The sequence below is a fragment of the Metopolophium dirhodum genome, chromosome 9 (assembly GCF_019925205.1).
Source record: "Metopolophium dirhodum isolate CAU chromosome 9, ASM1992520v1, whole genome shotgun sequence".
Classification (NCBI taxonomy): Eukaryota; Metazoa; Arthropoda; class Insecta; order Hemiptera; family Aphididae; genus Metopolophium; species Metopolophium dirhodum.
In genome coordinates, this window is record NC_083568.1 from 14,878,478 (window position 1) to 14,904,595 (window position 26,118).

At 28.3% G+C, this 26,118-nt stretch overlaps 1 protein-coding gene across 12 annotated transcripts in view; it reads left to right on the forward strand.

Annotated features, from left to right (window-relative positions):
* LOC132951880 (uncharacterized) overlaps positions 1-26,118 on the forward strand; it is a 278,489-nt gene that overhangs the window by 19,392 nt on the left and 232,979 nt on the right. For all 12 annotated transcript variants that reach the window (XM_061023904.1, XM_061023905.1, XM_061023907.1 and 9 more), the window contains exons 2-3: positions 2,222-2,404; positions 14,733-14,891. In XM_061023904.1, the coding sequence (XP_060879887.1) occupies positions 2,281-2,404; positions 14,733-14,891 (283 nt within the window). In that variant the 5' untranslated portion in view covers positions 2,222-2,280. The remainder of the gene's footprint in view (positions 1-2,221; positions 2,405-14,732; positions 14,892-26,118) is intronic.

Consider the following 26,118-nt stretch of genomic DNA (forward strand, 5'->3'; position numbering starts at 1 on the left):
AAAGTTGTATCTACCTTTTTCTTCATATTATCCTCCGTTATTACTCCCTCCTCGCATCATACCCACCCTTATTATCATTCATCCCGTCGCCCCCGTTTTTATTCGCCTGAATACGATTTGGTCATCGTTATGATGTAGTGTATATGAAGTATAATAGCCGCACCACTGCACACACTTGAACGCCTCGGCGGCGTATGCGTGGAAAAAATAATAAAAATCGCTTAGGTCGAACAAAACACACTACTATGTTACTTGTATGTAGGTACTCGGGGAAAAAAATTAAAGGATCCTCAAGAACGGGGTTTTCCGCCAAAATTAATTGAAAATCCTATAAACAACACTTATTATTTATAGCTACCATAACTTCATATTATTATTGTACACGGCCGCTATGTTATGTATTCATATGACGTCCAAGCCGATTACGATGTCGTTAAACGATAATTATTTGTAAATAAATATTGTGTTAAATGAGCGGGATGTAAAAAAAATAAAGTGTCCTGCATCATCGAGAACATCAACAATATATATTATTATATTCTGTTATAAAAGCCGTTTTGAGGGCGTGAAGGCAATCAGAATGGTAATTTCGTACAACTTAACTTAATCCCTCTGGTTTTGTGCCGACAGTTGTTGTTATACTCCGACATGCTCCAAATGGCTTTTCTCTCTAATTAAGTCCAACTAACGTACTTTCACACGTATGCATGTGTAAATATGTGCAAATATGGGAACATGTTACCTACACGTGGTTGTATTTATGGCCTTGGATAATAAGAGGATATATTAATTTGCATGAGTTATGTTTACCGTGGCTTGTAAATTTCCCGCAATTTACTCTTTTACAGTTGCAGGCTGTGAAAAATAAAAATGTTTAAAGACATTTTTTGCTGTGAGTAATTTATTCTAAAAAATAATTCCGTAGAAACATATAAAACACTATAATAAAACAATACTATGATAACAGTTTCGCATCGATGAAATGTATCTTTTTTATGTTCACGTCTTGTCGTTATTATAAATGCATAAAACGTAGAGGAACTTATATTATAACAACAGCTATTCTGTTAATATTAACATTTTGTATAAGTCGGAGAATAAATTAATGTTCATCTTACCATATAAAAAAATTACTTCATTTTATCTTATAAAATAAATAAGTTTGTATATTATTATGATGACTTTACTACTGAAATGCATTAAAATGTAGATACCATGTTCATATAATTTTAGTTGGTTGTACCTTTTTAATAAAAATAACTAATAAATACTATTATAATGGAATTTGATGGGTCCATTGGAATTTATATTACCAACCAAAATGCGATGATATATTTGCTGGGTTTCAGTTATAATAATTATTTGAGAAGGTTGAAAAGAAATAACTAAAGAAATTGCATTATTAGTTATAGCTATCAGGATTCAGGATAACAAGACAACATTTGCGTATACATTTATTTTATTAAAGAATACGTTTTAAAATTAAAATTAAATAGGTACCCAACGCAATTACATTTAAAAGTAACAAAGAGAGGGCCATTCAAAAATATTTTTTTAACTTAAAAAAAAAATTAATATATTTTAATATCAACATACTGTTTGAGTCTCTTTTTGTTAACTTAAAATTAAAATTTTCAAGGTAATGTAGTTGAAAATAAATTAAAACTTTAAAGATATTAGTTTTGTAGTTATGATAAATTATAGAAGTTGTAAACTGTTATTTTTTAATATAATTAATTTCAATAAAATATATTATAAATAAAATTAGTTTTTAGTATGAAAATTTATAGTATACCTACTATTAATTAATATTATTTAAGTTTACAAAATAAAATATATTTTAATAATATATCTATTCATAAAAATTGAATTAAAATATGTTGAGTGAATTACACATGTTATTGTGAGTTGTGTAATTGTGTAAATGTGTGTATGAAGTTATATTTAAGCTATACATATTTAGATGACATTATACCTTTAAGACTCGAGGTGCAAATATCGTATCGATTACTTTGAACTTAAGGTCTTTTATATTTCGTATATACAGCTATTTTTTCCATTATGGAGACAGCTGCTATCGCAAAGGCGCTCTTAACATGTACATTATTATTAGCACTTGCTCGCAAAATTATATCTTAATAATATTAAATATTATTCTTCATTTGACAAATAATTTAATAATAATATATTATGATTTTCTTTCTCTGTTTGTATTATCTAGATATATCGCTTTAAAACAGTACAGGACTGCGAGTCCATCGCCATGTTGCGCTTCGAAGCATGTATGTCATCTTCCCGGCGGACGAAGTCGTACAGCTGTCATTCGGTCGACCCGCAACACGTCAGCGTCAACAGCAGCGGTCCGGTCAACGTTGCTATTGCGACCAACACCGTACTGTCCCAGGTGAAAACAAATTATATATTATCATGCAATTAAATACCTATACCCACGAAAGTCTTTTTTTTTTGGTCGGTTTTTTTCTGTTTTCACATACATTTGCGGTTGAAAAAACACCAAAACGTCACCCACGAACTACGATTAACGGTAGTTGCGCTCTGTAAACCCGTTTAGTTAATAACAATATACATAAATATAAATGATAAATATTGTAAAAAATACTAAATACTTAGGTTTATAAATGTGTTCCAATTGGATTGTGTTCCAAATGTTAACATGAAATGGAAAGAACACATTTTGACCATGGCAAATAAGACTATGAAAATTATTTATATGAAAGGAGGATTACGTGACATATTAAAAGAGAAGGACCCCCGTCTAATTTATCTGACATCGGTTGAACTGATCATGGCATATGGAATTATAGGTTGGGGAGGGTCTTTTAATAACGTACTATCCTGACTACAAACAACCTAAAACTCATTAATACATGTAGCCATGAAAAAAGAGCCAATATTCCATACCAAAGTATTATATGAAAACTTCAACGTTCTTAATATCAAACAACTATATTTAAAATCAACTGTAATTTTTCTAAACTATATCATTATTGTACCATAATATTAATACCAGATGGCAGATATGCAAAGAACAATTTTTTAGTGCATTGGCCTCAAAAAACAGGTACATGAAATCAATATAAGTTTGTCGGAACCAAACTGCTTAACTTAATAACAAAACACATAGGTCTAAAATTGGCCACTTTATATACTTTAAAAAAATTTATCAAGATGGCTTTGTTATAAATTTGTCCTTATAGATATGATTTATAATTATTAGTTATTATATAAAAATTAGCGTTAGTATCAATTGAAATTATTCTTAATTGTAATACCTTGTATTTTATATATATATATATATATATATATGTATATCAATTTGTATCAATACCAATTACTTATTTTTTATCTTACCTAATAGCTATGTCACTAACAGTTACTCCGCTGTAATTTAATAAACCTGGGCCTCCACACGAGTTTTCTCAGTGAGGCCCAGTATTTTAAGATAATTTTACCTAAAATTAAATTAAAATAACATAATTTTTTTAATTTTAATTGAAATGGGAAAACTAGTGAGTATTTGTTTATTACACAACACTTGACACAATTCTGTACAATAGAACACAATAATCCCACTGATAAAAAAAAATAGAGAGCTAAAATTGATTATAATCTTATTGTGTACAATTCAATAATAAACCTTATATACACATACAAATACATCACCTCGATTAAATTTGAAATTTAATGAATATTTTACTCTAAATTAAGATTTTTTTTTTGTTATTCATTTTATTATAAAAACATTAGTTCTTAATATTTGCATTTCTTTTAAACTTTAACACTAAGTTGATTAAAATAACAAATGACAAAGGATGTGTCATTTTAATGCATTCTTGAAGGGGGATCTAAGAATGTATCTAACTATTTATTTATTAGTAAACCCTAAAAGACACTGTATACTCTTTACATATAAACCAGATGTTTGGTTTCTCACGGTTTTAAGGAAACTGGACGCTTTTATAAACAGAAGTATGAAACATAAGTTGTATTGTTCTTGTATTTTATATACTTTTTTGGAACTCATTTATTTATGTATACGTGACGTTCAACTGAAATATTTGAGTGCTTGATAATAACGATCCCCTGGGGTCCGATGCTTGAACATTTTTTCCACATTCAGATCCCTTTTCACACCACTCCAATTAGCGTGGCAAAGCAAGTGCCTCTCACAAACACAAGCTCGGAGGAAAAAATAATATTCACTTCGGTTGACGAGATCAGGTTGAAAAATACTCGTAACCTCGATAAAAAAGTGGTTTCAGTCGTTATTGAATACGAAGTATTAACTTTTCCGTTTGTGCCAGTCGATTGATTTGGCCCTTATATCCACTTCATCGCAAACACGAGGAAAAAAACTATACCTATTTGTTTATATGATTATATCGAAGTAGCAGCACCATAAATAAATAAATAAATAATCTTATTACAAAACTGTATATTTACAATTAGGAGAATTTATATATATAGATATATATATATATATATATATATATATATATTATATATACATATAGATATACAATGGTTGTATAACTAATAGGCAATACATGCACAGTGATGGTATAATACTGGTGCGTCTAAAAAAAAAATTGTTATACTTTAAAAATACTTTTGTAAAAAACTTTAATTTACCATTAATTTTTTACTTTAATTGCATTTATGCAGTACGAGTATGATAATATTTATTTGCACGTTCAAATAGTAATAATATAAATAGGCATTGAAAAACAAGTTCCTTTTATCATGTACTTGCCACATTATATATTTTGCATTATATGATTACCTATTATAAATAATTTTTAATGAAATTCTAATTTAAAAGTTTGCATTAGTTAGAATTTGTGTTGAATCAAATGTTATATTTACGGCTTTTAAAACTATCACAAATATTCACCTGGTTATATTTATTTTCCATAATTATATAATCCCATTAGAAGTTGACTCACTGTATTTGTACGCGTGTATAAGTATATTTTATGTGTAGTTTCATAATACGTCCGTGTCTAAATACATATGGGTACACGCAGGGCGAGCTTGTATGGATTTAAAGCCATGCAAAAGATAAATATAGTATGAAGTTTATTAATTGTATTCCTAAGGTAAAATTAATATTACCTACTGAAAGAGAATGTTAAGATAGGTACTAAGTTTAATAAAATATCTACGTATATAAAATAAATTCTTTAATACCGTTTAAACAATATGATTATTAATTAATACAATCTAAGCACTTTAATTAATATTGGAAGGAGTACATTATAATATAAATAAGAAACCATCAATTCTAGCGCATCGTAAATTTTGGTTATTTAGTAAGGAATTATCTAAAACGTGCGTCTCCGCGCAAATTGATATGGTGTCATGGACTTATATTGAATACTTTGACACTGGGTAGAATTTTTTTGCTCATCTTAGTTATTCAAAATCAGTTACTTACAAAACTCAGAATTAAGACACGGGTATTGGGTGACTTTTAAAAACAAACAAATTATTAATTGATACTCGAAAAGTGCCAAAATAGTACATTTATCATAATATTTTTAAATGTTCCTCTTGAACGCAGTGATGTACCTATTTTGCCTATACATTGCGCCGTGTTACACGTAGGCATTATAATACTATAATAATAATAATTAATAATAATAGACGGACACGGGTCTGCATTGAAGGCATCTTGCCGCATCGCTAATCTCGGTTTCAGGACAATGATACAGGTACTACGCAGTGGCAGATATCTCTATTTTATGTCACCGGCAACTGAATTTAAGGGCCTCTATAACAAAAGGGCCCCCTAAAATGTACTGCTCACTTTGCTCGCATTTCATTGATAACATTTCTGTACGTTCTTAGTATTATAATAATAAATGAAAACTATAGTTTGTCATTTTCAATAGATGAAATACATAACTATCCATAAACAATTCTTAAATCTTAAATATAATTTCTATTTGATTTTTAGGTAAGTATAATTGTTCATTATCACATTCACGGTTTGTGATAATAATACCTCAAAAAAAATAAAAGGAAAATTAATTAGCTGATGTTAAGTTGTATGGTACATACTTATATAGTTTAAATTAAATATAATTATGTATATTGGGGGACGAGGTGGCCGAGCGGTCTAACGCGACGGATTCGGCACAGCCGGTCCGAGTTCGATCCTCGACCACTGGGCGGCATTTTTCTCCGTGCAAGTCACGGTGTCCGGAGAACAAGTGCCGCCATCCCCCCCCCCCCCCCCCCCCCCGGGGCATGGCAGAAACCTACGGGTGCCCCATTAGAAATTCTGCCAAACACAACACACACGTGTACCAACCTACCCAACCTACCAACCTACCCAATATAAAACCTACAGTGCCCTCCCCACACCCAATGGCCTATGTTGCCGCGGGTTACCCAATAAAAAAAAAAATAAATAAAATAAAAAAAAAAAAAAAAATTATGTATATTAGTAAATTAATATGGTCGATTGTTATAATTTGAGGTTCAGTTTTAGAATGTATGCGTCTGCATATTTTACCTTTTTGAAAGTAAATGTTCAATATCACATTCTTGGTTTTTAATATGGTCGATACTCTTAAATATCTACATATATAAATAAACATTTATTGGTTCATGTATGTATTCATTATCATACATTTTAGTAGGGTGCTTATTTTCAATAATTATTGTATCACTGTTAAGTTATCACTTATTTTATTATCTTTAGGAAGATTTTGGTCACAAAGAATATTGTTCACTACCACATCGATGGTCTGTAGTAATAATATCTATTAAAGGTCGTTTGATTATAAATATATTGCTTAGGTAACTATTAAGTAAAATTAAATCTTTCAATACTTATCCACTTAAGTTTAGTTAAGCACACCTAATATATATTATATACCATAATTTTTCACAATTTGTTACTTTTAGTTTGAAAATGATGTGCAATATATAAAAGGAAGTATCAAAGTTAAATAAATTACTTGGTATTACAGACAAATTAATGATTGTTACCATTTTATGTTGTTTGTAAGTAAATACATTTTTGATTTATCTACATTAAAAAATATTTCAGAAAAGTGTGTCAAACAATATTTTTCAGAATACTCAAACAAGTATCGACACATACATTCAATTATTTAGTTATTCTGTTATGCATAAATCATAATTCATAATATATGTTTAACGAATAATGAAAAAACACATACACCATTATCATCATATCAGTATTCAGTGAAGTGAATAATGATAATAAATACTTAATAAAGTTACATACCATTAGGCCATAATCACATTTTGATAAAACAATCTCCAAAAAACAACAATAATAATCAAAATTATACCATGTTTTCGAAATAACTCGGTCAAAATATATTTATTTAATCGTGTCGAGTATTTCCAGAGTGATTTATACACATAATGGCTAGCATTAATCAAAGTCCCTTGTTACATGTAACAATTTATAGTTAAAATGATATTGCAAATTATATGTATTGTAATTTAATAACGTGATGGGGCTAAGTTTGGGGCATTCGAGATCAAATATAAAATTCGGACGATAGCCTACAGGGAAAATCCCGATGCCCATATAGGTCTATACTACGTGTTTATTAATTTTAAAGCAACTATAAAATATTATCAATAAAGCATTATTCTGTAACTAAATTTTAAGAATTAAAAAATGTAAATTAAATAACGTGAATTTGTTTAGCATTAATATATGTACCTAATAGACAGGATGTTAATCTTTTTAGTTTTTTTTTTCATTAAAAATGATGATGGTAAAATGTTTTAAATCACTTTTTATAAACAAGCATTTAAATTTAAGTAATTTTAAAACAAACAAAAAGTAATCGTTTTCAATTTCCTGTCACCAAAAAATAAGAATTTCTTATCCGGTGTTTCCGTATTCTTTATTGGATTTGTAATTTCAATTTCAAAAACAGTAAAAAAATATTGACATTGGGAAAGAAAATGTAGTCCAGTCATTTCAACAGAAATCATTTATTACTTATATTAGTTATAATTTTATTGAAATTTGAATGGTTGTGGTCTGTAAAGCATTGCATGAAAATATATGACTTGACATTATTAGAAACACGAACACTGCCAAGGTACCTACATAAAAAAAAATTAGATATAAATTTGAAAATTAAGCGCGAGAGCTATAGTATTAGGAAAATGTGTAATGTAACAGACAAATAATTGTTCGTATTAAAATATCCTCGTTGTTTTTTCTTCGCATGTATATTTTGTCATAGTTTAAATTCTTTACCCTCGTGACCGGTGCGTATGCAAGACTAAATGGTATTAAACATCATAACACACTTTGCTGTTCAATCTCTTAAACGTCATGTTTTAAACATTATTTAAGATACATTTTATCGTGAATACATTTTATATACATCACGCACATACACCTCGAGAGTGTATACACTATAACAAGTATACAAGTACAGGTACACATATATGCATATACCAATAGCCTTATATATACATATATATATATATATTACAAAACAGTGTTGTTCGTTCTTCTTTTCAAACTACAAGTTGATATCGGCAACACTTTATAAATAAAACAGAGAACAATAAAACAAATTTGTTCGCAACGGCAGTATGGTATACAATCAGTGGCGGATGAGAAAAACCATTATGTACAGCAATTCCGGAAGCCGGAAACACACTGTCACATAAAAATATCCGTTAGTCCTTGGGGACGACGTCTACCCGTAATAATATGTCGTAGGGTATACGACACTATAGACTGCGCGTGCCGTGAAGCTAATAGAAGTTTTGATCAACATTTCAGCGCGAAGAATTAAGTCGTATGAATGAAAATGTCGAATATCCGGTGCAATGGCGTGATGAAAATTACAGTGTAACTGGTCGGCCTCATATGTTTTTATATATATAGCCAATATCCATGAGTCTATACCTGCAGGCCACAACTCTCTCGAGCCTCGGGATGACCATCGATGAACAATGTTGTATTATACATTAATATATTATAAGTGTAGCTGGTTTATGCGTGACGAGGAAAAACCGCGGAAAAGTCCAACATTTTTTATTTCAACAAATGTATTTTTGTGGTAAAAATAACAATGAAACCGCTAATACCCCTCCCCCCCCCCCCCCCCCCCCAAAAAAAAAAAACCATCTTTATAATATTTTTCATTGTAATAGAAAAATTCTTTTAATAGTCAATCGCGACGAACTTATTTAGGTTGAAGAGGAAAATTGAAATTACGGATTGTCACAGATTAAAAAAAGTATCACCTATACCACGCCATAATAATAAAAAGTACAGATTTCGTAAAATCAGATTTGCTATTTAATTAATAATAATTAAGTCATTTTGTACAACGTTGATCATTATTTGTAACAGGTAATAACTACTTTTAAACATGTAATGACTGTTCAGAGTTTGTGCACGACCCTTTGAATAATTTTCGCAATATTTCTATATTTCTTTAATAATAGTAAAATGATAATTATCATATTTGAGCTTAAACACGGTCATATGATTGAAAAAAATATGCTCAATATATGTTCATGCAACAGAAGAATTATTTGATGTATTACCTAATATTATGAGGCTCAGAAATATTTTTCTATATTTGCGTTTTTTATAACATATTCTTTACACAAATTTAGTTTTTAACACAATAATGTTTAGTTATAATTATTATAGAAATGTCTTGAATATTTTACAAAAAATGTTGTGTCCAACATAAAGTCAGTGTTCGATAAGTTAAGCGTTCACCCGAATTTTCCGTATCCTTGGTGACTCGCCGCTCTGTTTCTCTTTCTAAAAAGAAAAAAAAACCACAACAGCAGCAGCAGGGGATAAAATAATTTAATTATATTTTTATAGGGTTTCAGTCAAGAATTTCGATTATCGTCAACTATATACGGATAACCCTGAATCCCGATACGTAAATAATATAAGCTATTTCGCTTGTCGCGGGATTCTTTCAGATTTCGTTTTCCTCCAACACACATATTATAATAAAACACAACGATAAATATATAAGCGTGACGAGAACGGGCGGGGAAATGTGTGGTTTTTAATTAATTTCGATACGATGTGAAAACGATCTTTCAAAGTTATGTTCGTCGTAATTGAACGCCGCTTCAGGTGCAATATCGCCATTTAACGTACATTTAAATATTTTACAATTCATGAATTATAAATTTTTAATTTACAACAGCAACGGTGCGCGCCGTCCTACAATAAATACCCCAAATAACGCTAAGATGTGAAGCGCTTTAGTAATATTGTTAATTTTGCAAATACATAATAAATAATATGGAAATAATTGTATGTACGTTCATACAAGTTTAATAATAATAATTTTTTTTATTTTTATTTTTATTGATCTAAATACATCGACATCTTGTTCATTAGTACAAAGATGTTAGTTTGGTGTTATTTACATTAAGTTACATTATTTTTTTAAAATTAGATTATACAATTCTGATTTTTATAAGAATAAAATTAAGTTGTTTGTGAAAATAATTATTATTGTATGCCATTCATATCAATTAAAAGTGAAAAAGAAATAAACTTCTAGAACACGTATTTTTAATATTATAAAATATATAAATAATTATATATTATGCGTTTTAAATTTTTCTAGTCAAATTCAAATTATATTTTATTGCAGGGTGATTGTATATATAATATCATATATTATATTAATATTATATATATTTGAGGTTGGAAATTAATGAAATACGTCATTTTACCATTAATAATGTTCCCGGACCCATTGAAAATAAAAATAAGTAGGTACATCACCACAAAACCAATAGCTTTTTCACTGCCATTCAGAATTGACGGGCTCAAATATGAGGAAATCGAATACGGACAATTTATTGTATCTCCCGCTGCTTTCATAAAGTATCATATTTTCATCTTCTCCGATTAGTCGCAACATGAAAAATATTTTGAAATATCGGCTTTAGAATAACAGTTTAAGAAATCAAAACGAATAATAAAAACAGGTTGGTCATTATTCACATAAATCCGAAAGCTTAAAATATATTATTCTAATTTGTTAAATACACTTTTTCTAATACCCTTGATTTTTTACTATTTAGGCAGTTCCAAGTTCTTATTAATTTTTATTTTTTTTTAACATGAGTGTAATCATGAAAAATGTGAAAATATTATCCTCATCGTGAATTATCACATAACATTAAATATATATTTATTGAAAAATGGATTGATTGTACCTTTGTACCTATGTATTATTACTATAAGTTATAATTATAACAAAACTTTTTAGTTTATATTTTTACATTTTACATTGCTTCTGAAAAAAAAAAATAAAATAATGTGTTCCCCAGAGTAAAGGAAATGTCTTAAACGTTCACAAATGACTGTACAAAGTTATTATTTTTGCTCAAACGACATTCTACCTTATTGTCATTACTTATACAGTTATACTTTTATAGGAATATGTTTATGGTATGCATAAATAAATAAATGTGAAATGTAACTCTACCATTTTTTACGTTGACGACATAGATCTATAAAATATAGAATAAACAATGTATTAGTATTTGGGTACTTGCACTGTAACGATAAAATTGTATACAATAAGACATATGCGATAAATTGTAGGGGTATAAAGATTTCTAACATTAGCAAAAAATAATAATTACGTTTTAAAAATGTACTTATAGTGGTGAAAAAAGATAATTATTTGAGAAAATTTTTCAAAAAAACTAAAATCTAGAGCTTTTTATTATCAATTTTTCTTTAGACTTAATAACTATTAAACGTTCCTTGAAATATTTTTGAAAAAGAAAATCTAAATTTGTTTTTTTTATTTATACTAATTGTATATTTACAATAATTGTCTATTTTAATTAATAAACAAATTCTGAAGAGCACAGCAATAACAATTTAAGAGTTAATATTTTCTCCTTTGATGTGATTGCATTAATAGATTTTAAAATTAATATTTGTTTATAATAAACATAATTAAAAATAACGATTATTCAGTCCACTGAACGGGAATATTACCTCAGAGAATTAAATACATTTTAAATTACATTATAGTAAATGTATATTATTATGTTTTTGTCTAATGATTTATTTCTATTTTTAATAATTTTACTCGTTGGCTTAATTATATCTCAAAAGTTATGACAGCCAATGCAAATGAAAAAAAAATTACAATACTTACACAGAGTTTTGTTCTAAGTGTGTAAAATGTAAATATGTAATACGCAGTTATTATAACAATACACATAATGTGTACAATATTGTACAATACAATAGCACCAAGTTTATGTAAAATTCTAGAAAGAAAAAAAAACTACACGACGTGAATGTTTCATGTAAAATCTTCAACAATTGTTTCGAGGTTTCCTCTCCGTTACATCTCCAATATCTGTAACTGGGTCGTTTGAAAAAATATAACCACCGCATAACAAACTTAAAATGTTTGCGAACAATGTACGCGGTTTATACTTGGTGTTTTGTTGCTGCGGTTTTCAAAGGGCGAGTATGACAGAATCATTAAATCGTCACGAGATTTATTTTTTCACGATACCGGCTTGGCAAACCACTCGAGGTTAGCCCTGGTATGTCTTTACCGTATAATTCTGACGCCTCAAAATCTGTAAATGCATCTCATGATTTGTGTTTAAATGAAAATGAATCCCGAGTTTAGACTCACGCTTATGCGTATTTGTAATATATTTCAATATTTGTCGTAAATATTTATGTTTGTAAAAAAAAAAACCGAAAACCTGGGAAAACCCAAAACCGTATTGTGGACGCACGAAAACAACGACCAGAACAATTTAATTTGACTCAATGGAAAGTACTATTTTCAGATGAGTATTATATTTTTTAACTGTTCATTATTGTTAAGCAGATGAATTTTTTGAAAACATTTTGTCCCTAAACATTATATTCCTCATAGTGTCTCTTCTACGTTATTAGTCTAATATGTAGGTTGAGTATTTGAGTATAATATTATGTTCTTTAAATTTACTCGAAAATTAAAAAAAAATCTGAATTTTTTTAATATAATTGCATTATTGAAAGACGATATTGCGGTGAAAATGCTCGATGAATCACCCCGGGGATATATGATAGGTTGTTGGAGTCGCAGCCGCTCATCGAGCACTGGCGCCCCGACTCGGACGAAACTCTCATGATACGCGTTTATTATTATTAAACGCATGACATAAATAATAATATCTGGAGCAGGCCGATTTATCAAGTCTATACATTATATGCGTTTATGTTTCCGAGAGTATTCGCACATATATTATACTACTATACTAGTCTGGCTGTAATTCTTTACTCGTTTCTTCCATCTTACCGAATTTCCAAAGGTATGTGCAAGTGGGCTTTCGTCCTTATTTGCAACTCCGTACATAGAAAATATATATAACTATAGTATTTGGTCCGTTTTGCCATTGAATATTGATTAGAATCTCAGAAATGTTATGTTGTTAATTATCATTTATAACTAATGAGCAAACGTATAATTATTATTGATTAATAACTTATTTTCCAGAAAGCTTAATTTGACCTGCATTAAAAAAAGCGTGTATGTGCGTGCAAGTTCGCAAGGATGAAGTGAAACTTCTATCGTAGTTTTTAGTAATATTTGTGCTTTTCTGAAAATTAACAATCTCGCAGCAAGGATTTGCATGAACTGATAGGATTTTAGTGGAATCTAAAACCTGTTCACGAGACAAAAAAATAATTTATTCGTGTATTTTTTTAATTATTCTATTTACTCTCTTTATTTATTTTACTTAATTTAATTCATTCTGGTTGATTTTCTAATTCTAAAGGCACGGCAGTAAATATGAGTTTGTGGTAGATAACTAAAATAACTGATATAAGTACGAGTTGGAATCGTTTCGATACCTATTTATAATTATTATTATATACATGATTATTAAATATCTAAAAAGATAATTAAACTATTAATAATAGTAAAAATATACATATCCCTATAATATATATTAATACCTACTGTTTTAAAAACAAAGTTGATGTAATTGTCTCTAACCAATAAAGCGGTCCATACACGATAAATATTATTGAAATCAATGAAAATCCATCAATAAATTATCTTAAAGTACAATAAAGTACATTCAATGTAACCAATAATACATTCGCCTGCCGTAGCAAAAAAGGTCGTATCTCTGGTTTTCAATTTTTTTTTTCAAGTTGGTATTACAGTTTTTTCGTAGTTCCCGCGAAGAAGGAAATAACTGCATTTTATTATTTAGAACGTCTTTGATTGTTTTATGCTACTATCAGTTTCGCAGGAACTTACCCCGAAAAACTTTATTACCAACTTAAAAAAAACGATCTTTTTCGCTGCGTCATGGACAATAAATATATTGTCAGTATCGAATAATATGTAAGCCGCACAAATAATAATTAATAAGTGACCATTTTGAGAAATATAAAATTATTTTTCACATTTGCTTTAATATACCTCTCTAAATGTTGTGTCGTGAGTATGAGATCGTGAGCATAATTATTTCGTTACAGTTTTTTCGGCGTTGTACGCAAAGAAGTTTCTCTTCAAACATTTTTTTTCTGTTTTCCTTAGGTACCTACTATATTGTCGTATTAACGACGTTCAGTAATATATATGATTTATTTTTTTCAATATTTGAATGAAAATCGTACAGTGATTATTGACTTAACGTAACATCTACCTTTATTCTTACAGTCGTGGATGGCGGTAACAAACTCTTAAGAGAAGATCAACAAATGAACCCAATGGCCTCAGCGATGGGTGATGACCTATCGCTCAGGGACCTTACGCATCCGGCACTGAATGACTCCTTGAAAACGCACAATGCCGCCACATTCAAGCTCGTCAAAACAGGTACTGAGAAACATATTTAAATTTAATTATTTACGAGTTGTGTTCGTATTTTCGTTTTGTAAAAACGGTCATAATTTTGCTATTGACTAAAAAAAACGTAATAAAAAGAAGTTATTACACCAATAAACGTATGGGTATTGTTCTTTTTATACAAAAGATTGTTTTTATAGAGTTTCGTGAGTACTTTAGATGAATGTCGTAAAAATTATTATTTTAACTTTTAAGTAGAGGGACTCCAGTATTTTTTACGAAAATTACTTGAGCGAAAATATTGTTCAGTACCTATATTGATGTTTTTTTTTTTTTAATATAATATTATATCTGCATCGTCATGCGATATACTGTCTTAAATGGTCTGGTATACAAACTCTTTTTTACAACTTGGAGCTCTCCAGATATATTCCAAAAGTAAACTGACTGTTAACCTTTTTAATAATAAAAAAAATAAAACTAACTGATTTTATATTAAAATAAATAATTGAACGAGTAAATATATTGATACTAGAAAAGTAGGTAAAATAAACATATAGGTATATTATGGAGACGAATGACAAAAAAATACATTCATTTAATTTAAAAAAAAAATCTACTTAGAAGTAATAGCTATTAAACTTCGATTAATTTTTAGATAAATAACGTTTCAAAATGTAAATTTAGTTATTTGCTAAGTACTATCCTTTATAGTTATAGGAGAAAGATAGCGTGGTAAGTGATTACTTTCTACATAGTTTATGCTGTATAATATATTATTAATACGTCGATCGTCATAATTTAATTAGTCAATGTATTATTCAGGGCATTCGTTAGAAAAGTAAAACAGACAATTTAAAATTATTTGAATTATTTATCAAATTAGTATGACTGGCGGTGTCGTAAATATTTAATGAGTAAAATTGTATTTTATGATCACTATTACGTCTGTTAGTAATTTGTAATGCATAACAAGGTTACCGTCAGTAGTAACATATTATATTATTATAGAATAAAATATCATGGATAAGTTTCTAGTATGAAACGTTTTCTGTTCTGCTTGTCTTCGTATAGTGTAATAAACTGTGGTTTTCTCATTCTTTCTTCTTTATGTAGCCTTTCAACCTTAAATTTTAGCCGCCACAGTCACCGACCTCCAATGTTCACGATGATGGATTTTTCCTCTTATTCCGTCGCCCCTAGTCTCTATAGATTTTGACGCACTCCGTCCATCCATCGTTTCTTAGGCCTACCTATGGATGGGTCTTCTTCAAGTTGGTCAGTACTTAATTGCCACACTAGCACCATAGGTTTCTTTTATTATCATCGCGTGTCCAAGCCACTGGATTATTTGTCCATTCACGTGGCTTGTTATGATTTCTCTTATTTCCACGTTTTTCTTTCTTTGCCTTCCAACAGCTGTTTTGTCAAATACTTAGCAAAATATTTTTCTTTTGGGTGATTACTACTCGAGATTCTATTGGTAACATGTTATTGTACTTTTTTTTTACTAGATATCATGTTTATTGCTTAATGCAGGGTAATGATGTATAGGGATTAAACAAAATAGGAAAAAAAATAGTAAAAATAGTGAAATCCGGTTGTCTTTGGTAAAGCCTATAATTTCGTTAAGTATAATTTATGAAAAAAAAAATACAATTCCGATGTTTAGATTAATTTGTGATCAAATTAATTGTTGTTATCATGTAAAATGTCCCTTTTTATAAAATTACATTAAAATATGCACATTGTCAGACTTCACTGACATAAAATAATATATAGGTACCTATAAATTGTATTGAAAAAAATTCTCAGTTTAAAACCATTGATGTATAAAATTTAATAATTATAACATATGAATTTATATAGTTATAATACATATATATATATATATATATACTGTAAACATGAGTAAAATACATGTTACTGATACGCGTGTCAGTTAGAAGCAATTACCAGTAGGTAGATAATAATGACCCGACCGAGGGTAAAGAGACAAATTGGAAAGTCGATATCGTGACGGGCTTGTTGAATGATTAATCGCTAGGCTGACATTAATGAATTTATCATTATACCTGTATGTATGAGTGTTTTTTCGTATCCTAATATAATAAAATTGTATGGCTTTAATAAAACCGCTTGCATTTTTTTTTTTCATTAAAATTAAAAAATAATCATAATGGGTTTTTCGCTTAATACTCCAAAGTGTAAAAAAAAACATATAATGCAGTATAATACACACAACACACACACAAAAGCGTACAGTCACAATATTAATACCTACTTCCCATTATGCTTATACTTTATTTTCAGTAGAAAATTTGTCGTATTTTCTATAAATTACCAATTCAATATATTACATATTTTAATTAAAAATAATTGTCGCAAAAGAACATATTTTCTAAAATACAGTATTATTACATATTACAATATATTAATACAATAATATGACTAATAAGTAATAAGTAAAGACCGTTTGTTGTTTATTTGTTTTTTTTTATTTTATATGTTTGAACCAATATATAATTTTAATTTAACAATGATATATTTTTTTAACTTGGGCCCGTCAACTATGGCCAGTAGTTATTTTAGGGATTATGAACTATGGTTGGTAGAGTTGATTTGGTAGGGTTGTTGCGGTTATTACGGTAGACAACACGTGAAAGTGTATCAAGGTTTTTGCTTCTACGAATCTGGGTGGTCACCCATCCGGGAATTAGTAGCAGTGGACGTTACTTACTGTGAGTCACAGTGCGTGACTGATAGCAGCAAACGCGCGCCGCTCTAAGCCACACAATAACTATTATTGGTTATACATTGTGTACTTTTAAACGAGCTCGTATTTCATAATAATTATCAATCACCACAATGATATAATTTTATTATACATTATTATAAAGATAATAACAAACGTGCTAATCAAGTAAGTAGGTACATAGAGATTACATTTTCAAGTCATTACATTTTTTGATTATTACATCATAACGCTCTCCCAATGTGAACATAATTTTGTTTTTGGAATGTAAGCACTAAGCATTCTAGCAAATTATTAGTCGATTTGATATAAGTTAAGTAATAAATTCAATTGAACAGTTGTATTTAAAATACTATATGAGTATGATATTTATATTTTTACACTCATTTAAATCGACAAGATTATTACGAAATTATCTTCGTCCCTTAACATTTTTTTACTTTACAGTAAATTTTTGTTTTTGCCACAGCAATGTTCCGCCCCAATAAATCATAAATAAACCGTGAGCCGAACCAAGATACATAGACAGAAACAATATACAGTCAATAAATCGAGTTCTCTTTTCCAGCCCGTCATCGTTATTTGCAGGCACATCGTCGGAATTTGCAATTCAATCGTTTTCTTTCTTTATTATTATTATTATTATTATTTCATCAGCAGTGAAACGGTTTTTTCGATCTGCAACGAAATTTTCATGGCACAGGGTCTTTCATTAAGCAGTAAACCAAATAGCACTCGATAGCACCCGTGCGACACAGAGCGCTGGGAAACCACCATCTATACATGAATCGCCGTTATAATAATTCACACTTGCTAGAAAAATCTTTTTTTTGCGTGACGTATAATATGACATCATGCATCCGGTGTTATATTGGTGTTCAAAGCTCTGGATTAAGATGTCACGAGGGAAGTAATATCCGCCGGATATATCGGCATGCGCGAGCGCGTTAACTGCAGCGTTCGATATAGTACGATAATGTTATTATATAGAAATCATCTTTTTGCGACACGTCGCACGTGTGAAGGACATATCTATAGAGTCGTTTTGAAGTTCCAAATAATTTCCAAATTATAATAGGTACCTTGCTCCACCCCGTGTTTTTTAATCTGGGCTTGTATAATGTTCAAATATATAATATAAATATATACACAGAAACACCCATTTTTTTCATAAATCACTCATTATTTCTAGGGATAATTATTGTGAGTAATACAAAATATCATAATATTTTATTAAGTTTTTACTTTTTGGTACGATAAGACTCATACATAAATATGAATGACGACATATATTCATTTTTAATTTAATAGTATAAAGCGGAATATTACTTGGAGTACTTTGATATTTAAAATATTAAATTTCATACGAGTAGTTTATTAGTCATGTGTATTTAAAGTTTAGATGAGCGGAGTATTGGACCAACATTTTGTGGGGTACCCTTGTGCCACTCTGCTAAAAGATTATCTAAATTGTATACACCTATAATACACCTCTTATACTACTAGTCCGAAATTTGATTTTTACATTTCGAAATACTGTGAATAATGTTCCGCATCGCGATATGAAAGAAAAAATGTAGGTTTTCGTACTAAAAAGTAAAAAAAATATAATACAATACTATAATAGTGAAAAATATATGTTTTTTTTCCATCAAAATTTAATGTTGAAAATTTTTTTTCAAACACGATAATAATATTTGAAATAATGAGTGATGCATAGTAGTAAAATCACTCTGTATAATGTATACATATATCAGTATAAATATACATTATGTGAAGTAGTCACAGGCATTGGCGTACACTGAACTCGCAACATTGTGTAGTGTGTACGAATTTATGAGTGTTATTGCTTTCTGAAGCATAAACGTTTCGTGAAATTAAATTTGTTTCTGGTTTTCCGGGCTTGCAAGAAAATTGCAGAAACAAAAATATACACAATGAAATAAAAAAAGACCGAACACTACAATCCGTATAATAACATTATATGAAAACGACATCCTCGTAATGTGTGTGTGGGTGTTTTTGTGTGGTGTGTCACCCTACACGTACCTGTAGCTGTTTTGCCTATTCGAAATCGCCTGGCAATCGGCACAACGTGTTACGGGCGTTACGGACCGTTATCGGAACAACCTTAATTGCGTGTGACAAAAGGATTACGGAGAAATCTAGGACAAAAGGACATTATGGGAAAAATAAAAACCAGGAAGGGGTAACCCAGTCGGAGGTTTTACAGTTCGTTTAATTTCACGTGCTCTGTGCCGGACCGTTCATCCGTAGGATGTTTCATTAATTTAGATACCATATCAAATGTTATTGCGAACAAAACGCTTTTATTGTCATTATTCGAATATATGACGGGAACTTAAACCTCGAGGAAAACATCGAAATGTTTATTTTTTGGCCAAACGATTAAAAAAAAAAACCACTAGTTTACAACACCAGGTATATAACGTGCTAAAATATTTAATTGGTAATCTGAAATTTTGTGTTCACATTCGAACGATTTATTTGTATATAATTATTTTTGATAAATGTATCTATAAATGTATAGTTTTTGTTGTTTTACAAAAGAATATGCTATGTAATCTTAAAATATTTTCTAAGTGTATATTTGTTTTAACTAATCTCATAAAACTAGATTCCAGAGTAAGATTAACATATTTTATAAAATATTTTTGGTACTTAGCTGTAATAAATGTAGTAATTAATAGTTATTGGTGCTGGGATGATCTTATTAAATTTATATACATCATACATTTCTACAGTGAAAATACATAATATACTATCAATATCAATAAATTATGTCCAAGTAATGAATGGTATAAAATATTATGAACTCAATGTTGATGGAAATTTGATTACAAATAAGCTATTTATTTTACAATGTGTTTTATTTCAACAAAAAATCATTCTTAAGTAATACAATTTAAATGCGTACTTATACCGAAATAATATATTATAGACAATATTATTCTGTGATATTTATATTTACTATTGTAAATTGGATATTCGAATATTTAATTTTTTTATATATCTGAAGATTTACCTGCATTTTAAAATGCTCAAGAGCTTTTGAGAAAGTCGAAACTACATAATATACTGTGAAATTGTTAGTAAATTATTCTGAATAAATGTTTTTTTTATTCTAATCAAAACGTTGATTTTTATTTCCAATAATTTCTTTCCCGAAAATGAATTATACTGGTTATATGTTTACTGTACAAATTGTACAAATACTAAGATTGAAAAACTGCAAAAAAAAAATATGTATATTAATTTGTTTTTAGATTGTAATAATAATTTAAAATTTAATCTTAAATTGAATTAAAAATCTCTGTATTAGTCATTCAAACAATTTGATAAAATGATTGCCGGTCAATCCATTGTGTAGAGAAAATGTTTTTAATTAGGTACGCAGTTTGTGTCTAAAAAGTATGTACATATTCTATTGTTTAAGTTTGCATAAATAAGTAATTTATGTGACATAATTTAAAGTTTAGAAAATAATTGTAATTTGAAAGTATATAAATCAAATATTTTTCATGTACAAATTATAACTGAATTTAAAAATAATAAATAACAACTATATTTTATTTATGATTTCTTAAATATGTATTTGTAAGAAAATAATTTTTAATGACTAGAAAATACGTACTTGATAACTTTGGGCATAAATAAAGAAACATTTTACTTTATCAAAACACTATTAAAGTCTAAAGACATTTATTAATTTGGAAAAATTTATTTTATAAAATAGTTTTATATGACACTTATGGCCTTAAGAGTATTTTGCCAATGTATTACGTTGCAGGAAAATGATTATTGAGCACACGAATATTCAATTCCCGTTGAAATTACGTGAATTAAGACCAAGTTTTTTTAGACCATGAGCATGGTGATATTAAACTATTTGTTCTATGATTGATGTGTATAAGTAACTATGCATACGAGTACCTAAACTTGCAAATAGACTAAATAGATAAAATAAATAAATATTGATAGGACTGAGTTTAAGTATTTTCTTAATGTTTATGAATTTCGTTTACCTCTATAAGTATTATACAAAAATATAAGAAATAGAAAAATAACAGGTTATTTTTAAAAATATTTAAAATCAATAATTATTTAACTAAAAATAATATGTTATCCTGTATACCGTAGAGTAAAAGTAATCTTACAGTGATTAAAGTTTGTAGTGGAAAAAAAGTTTTAAAAGAGAAACAATTAATAAGTAGTAATAAGAGTAACTGCATAACTATAACCGGAACATGTTTAAGTTTATATACTTTAATAATCATGCCAGACTGTCAATAGTTTCTTTTATTATTATTTTTATTTCTTATCGGATCTAATATTCTAACGTTATAAATCAACTTCATAGGAGACTATAAAAAATAGCAAAGTTTTATGTTAAATTAACCCATTGTAGGATTTTGACTCTAGCATTCTGCTGACGTATTTTTCACCCCACCATTGCAGACCGTTAAATTAAACTTTTGAAACAATCGCACCGTATCTGTCTGAGGTTTCGAGTTGTTTTATTTATAGTTTTCTATTTATCACCGTAAATCGTCGCCTCCAAAGGCGTGGATTAAAAACTGGTATTAAGTCCCTAATGCTTGCGGAGGCAGCTTATATATAGACAGGGTTCACTTTATAATACCAGGTTTTCAGTCTGTGGGTATATACGCTATTATGCTGTTCAGTAAACCGACAATGGTCAAAAAAATCTATTACGTTCAAACGGAATGTAAAAATATAAAATTGGGAATCTCAAAGTTTGATGAAGTTAATAGCAGATTTTAAAATGTATCATCGTTGAATGAAAGTTGTCATTGTAAGAGTGTTGTTGCGTAGAAAAAAGTTCAGCTTTTCACTTAAAAAGTTTTTTTTGTTCGGAATGTTTTTTTTTTTTATCAATTTTTAACTTTTCAATTTGACAAAATGTGCGTAACGTCTGTGGCAACGAACTTCGTTTTCTTCTAGGATGGTCCGAATCGCCAATTAGGTTGTTCTTATAGTATGCATCAATACTTAATAGCACGTATAACAACCACATTATACTTTTGATTCACAAGTACAAGTACTTATTAAATATATTATTATGTATACATAAGTTTTCATACATTTTATTTTACAAATTAGTTTATAACTAATATAGTATATTGTATGTAACCTAACTAGAATTGTGTATTTGATACAAAATTTACTTCGAAACAATTTACAACAACATTGTCTTATTTCGGTTAAACCAATTCCGTGACAATAAAATTTAAAGTGTAGCGATGTATAAAAGCTTAAGGCTATCTGGCTATGGTTCCTAATCTACTGTGGTCCTCTATTTCTTTAATATCCGTGACCTGAGGACACTGATAGATTGCTTTACACAACTTGTCTCCTCCATGAACTTATAGTGATTTAGGTCTAGTAAGTATTATTTAGGGTATCACATAAAAAAGTAATTTTTTCAAACGTATTTCGGAAAACACAAATAATTAAAACAAACTTGTAAAGTGCTTAATATTTTATAAATATAAAAATTGTTTGGACTTGATTCTGAAAAAATGATAAAAAGTCTATCAGCTAAAATTAGACAAATTAAAAATATTCAGGTATAGGATACAACTGCAGTTATCATGATACATAGAATAGTTACTGATATTAGTTTGGTATTTTGTACTATATTTTATTTCACAATATATTACATAATAATATGTGCTGCTGCTTCAATTAAACTATATTGGATAATTACTTATAAATATGAAGCTATTAATTTTTATAAAAAATGATTACTGTTTATTTTTAGGAGCAATGACAATAATTATAAAATTGCATTTATATTAATAGTTAAGTACTAGGTAGTAGTAAATAATAATTTTCTGATTAATCGTTTGTTATAGAGGTACTCAGTAAACAATTTCCTTTTTTTTAGTCATTAGACTGTACAAAATGTTTTCAGTATTTAATATTGTTTATGCTCCGAGAAAACCATTTTTTTTTTATTGTATCATAAACAGTTACTTATTACAAGTTATAATATTTTTATAAACCATTTTTGAAATTTAATGTGAAATTTATTATTTTATACAGCCATTTATTTTTATTTTGTAATATTGTAAAACCAGGGGGGTAAAGTACAGAGATATTCAACTTGTGAGACGTCACGGCTTCAAGGTGAGTTGGGAGTATTTGTTAGGGAAACTATGGAACTGAGAAGGAAAAAAATAACAATGATGGCGATTAATATATTATTTTATTCTAAACTTAAAATTTCAGTCATCTATGCATATTTATTTTCAAATTTGTTGCCTTAACATAATTTATACATTTATGATATGATATATATATATATATATGTAAATTATTATATACAATAAGACATTAAAACATATTTTTCTTGCTGTATCTAACTTGAAAGTCACCAAATTATTGTGAAGAGATGAAGAAGTCGTGGAATGAAAAAGTTTGAATACCTCTGGTATAGCAAAGTTTCGAGTGTCCTCCATTATCGAGTAGGCCAGAGCGATGAATGTGATACATTTGAATTAAATGATAAATCATTGCATACGAAACACAATTCTGAGCGGAGGTGGTGTGTTGGTGTTCCAGTCTCTATTTTTGAGCATATTTTATTATTTATTTTTTTAATAGAAAAATGCAGTATGTTGAACTAATTGTTGACAAAAACACTATATAAATTATATGGTATTATAATAATATAATATTATATATTATTGACTATTGTTATTAATTCATATCTCTCAAGTAAACACCACGCGTAGTGTATAACGGTGTAAAAAGGTTATGCTATAAATAGCTTAAAATTGGTCTAAATAGTTTTTAAATTTCATTGCGTATCAAAAATAATAGTAAAAAGTAAAAACAACCGTAAAAAGTTTCTTATCCCTTTAATTAATGTTTTTTGATTACAAAAAATAGCTAAAATCGTTGGAGAAAAATTGTTTATATATCCGCTTTCGTTAAAAATAGAACTTCATATGTCTATAAAACAAAATTGTAAATAATACGAATTTTCGTTATTTTTAGAATGCTGTATAAGAGTGTAAGACTAACTTATGAAGAATCTTGTACTTATTTAATTTTTTAGGCCTAGGTATTATATAATTAAAAAATATAATTCATTACATAAAACCAATCATTGAAATAAATTAGAATATGTTATCAATGAAGAAATTTAAATAGAAAGTGTGATTAAGTGTAATAAATAGGTAGATTTATAATGTCAATATTTTATATTATACATGGTTTGTATGATTTTATGAAGTTAACAGTTTAGGTAGAATAAAATATGCTTGTATCATACTCAACGAATTTCACGATGGTAATTTTATTATTAGATTAGAACAAAAAAATGTAAACTTAGTTTATTACTTATCATATATTTGTTTTTAAAATGAAAACATAATGTTTTGGTTCCTATGGTTACATAATTATATTAATCATTGGTTGCTAGGGGTAATAATTAGAAAAATCCTAATCATATTTTGATGGTTCGTCTATTTTTTGGTTGCTATGGTAACGTTATTATATTATTCAATAATATTCATGTAAAATTTATACCCATTTGATTGTTATGGATTACTATCGCGAAATCGGTAGTGTAATGTAATTTTAATATTGTACATAGGTTGCTAAGAGGCTCTTTAGGCACTTAAAAGCAAAATAATACAAATTATAACATTCATTTTATCTTTGTTATTTTTGGTTACCATGGAAATTGTAACAATAAAAAAAAAATGTTGTACCTATACAGTTAAAAAAACAAAAAACAAAATTTGTTAAATACTATTTTTTTTATGAATGTGAAATAATCTAAATCAAATGTTATAATTTTATATACAATTTTACTATACAATTTTGCGGTTTATTAATCTTACGAAAATGTTTTCTAAATAAAAAAAACGAAATTATAATAGGTATGATATTATATTTATCATTTATCAATATGACGAAGTATGTGCATCGCAATAACAATTTTTCGAATACAATATGTCTTCTGATGCGTCTTCGTGCTTTTTAATCTTACAATCGATGTTAAAAATAATTATACGTTGAAATTTCTCAAAAATATCTATTTGTTATCAACTGATATTAGTTGCATAATAAAATTATAAAATCGTCATGTATAGCTGATAATACTAATGAATAATAATAAATATTAACTTTATTTGGTCGTATAATACTCGTAGGGACAGAGTTCGTTACGCTTTATTATAGTTTATTATTATTTTCCTTAGTATGATGGTGGGTTGTGGGTATATACGGGTATATACATTATACGGTCCCTCTGCAAAATACATGTCTTAGCCTTATGTTATCGCGGGTTATTATTATATGTTCTCCGTCGACCGTCACGTTAGGTATAAGTATAAATATACACTATACATCTATATATATATATTTAAGTATGTATGTATATATGTATATGTGTATATACATTATACACAACATATAGTAGAATAGAGAGAAAGATAGAGAGCG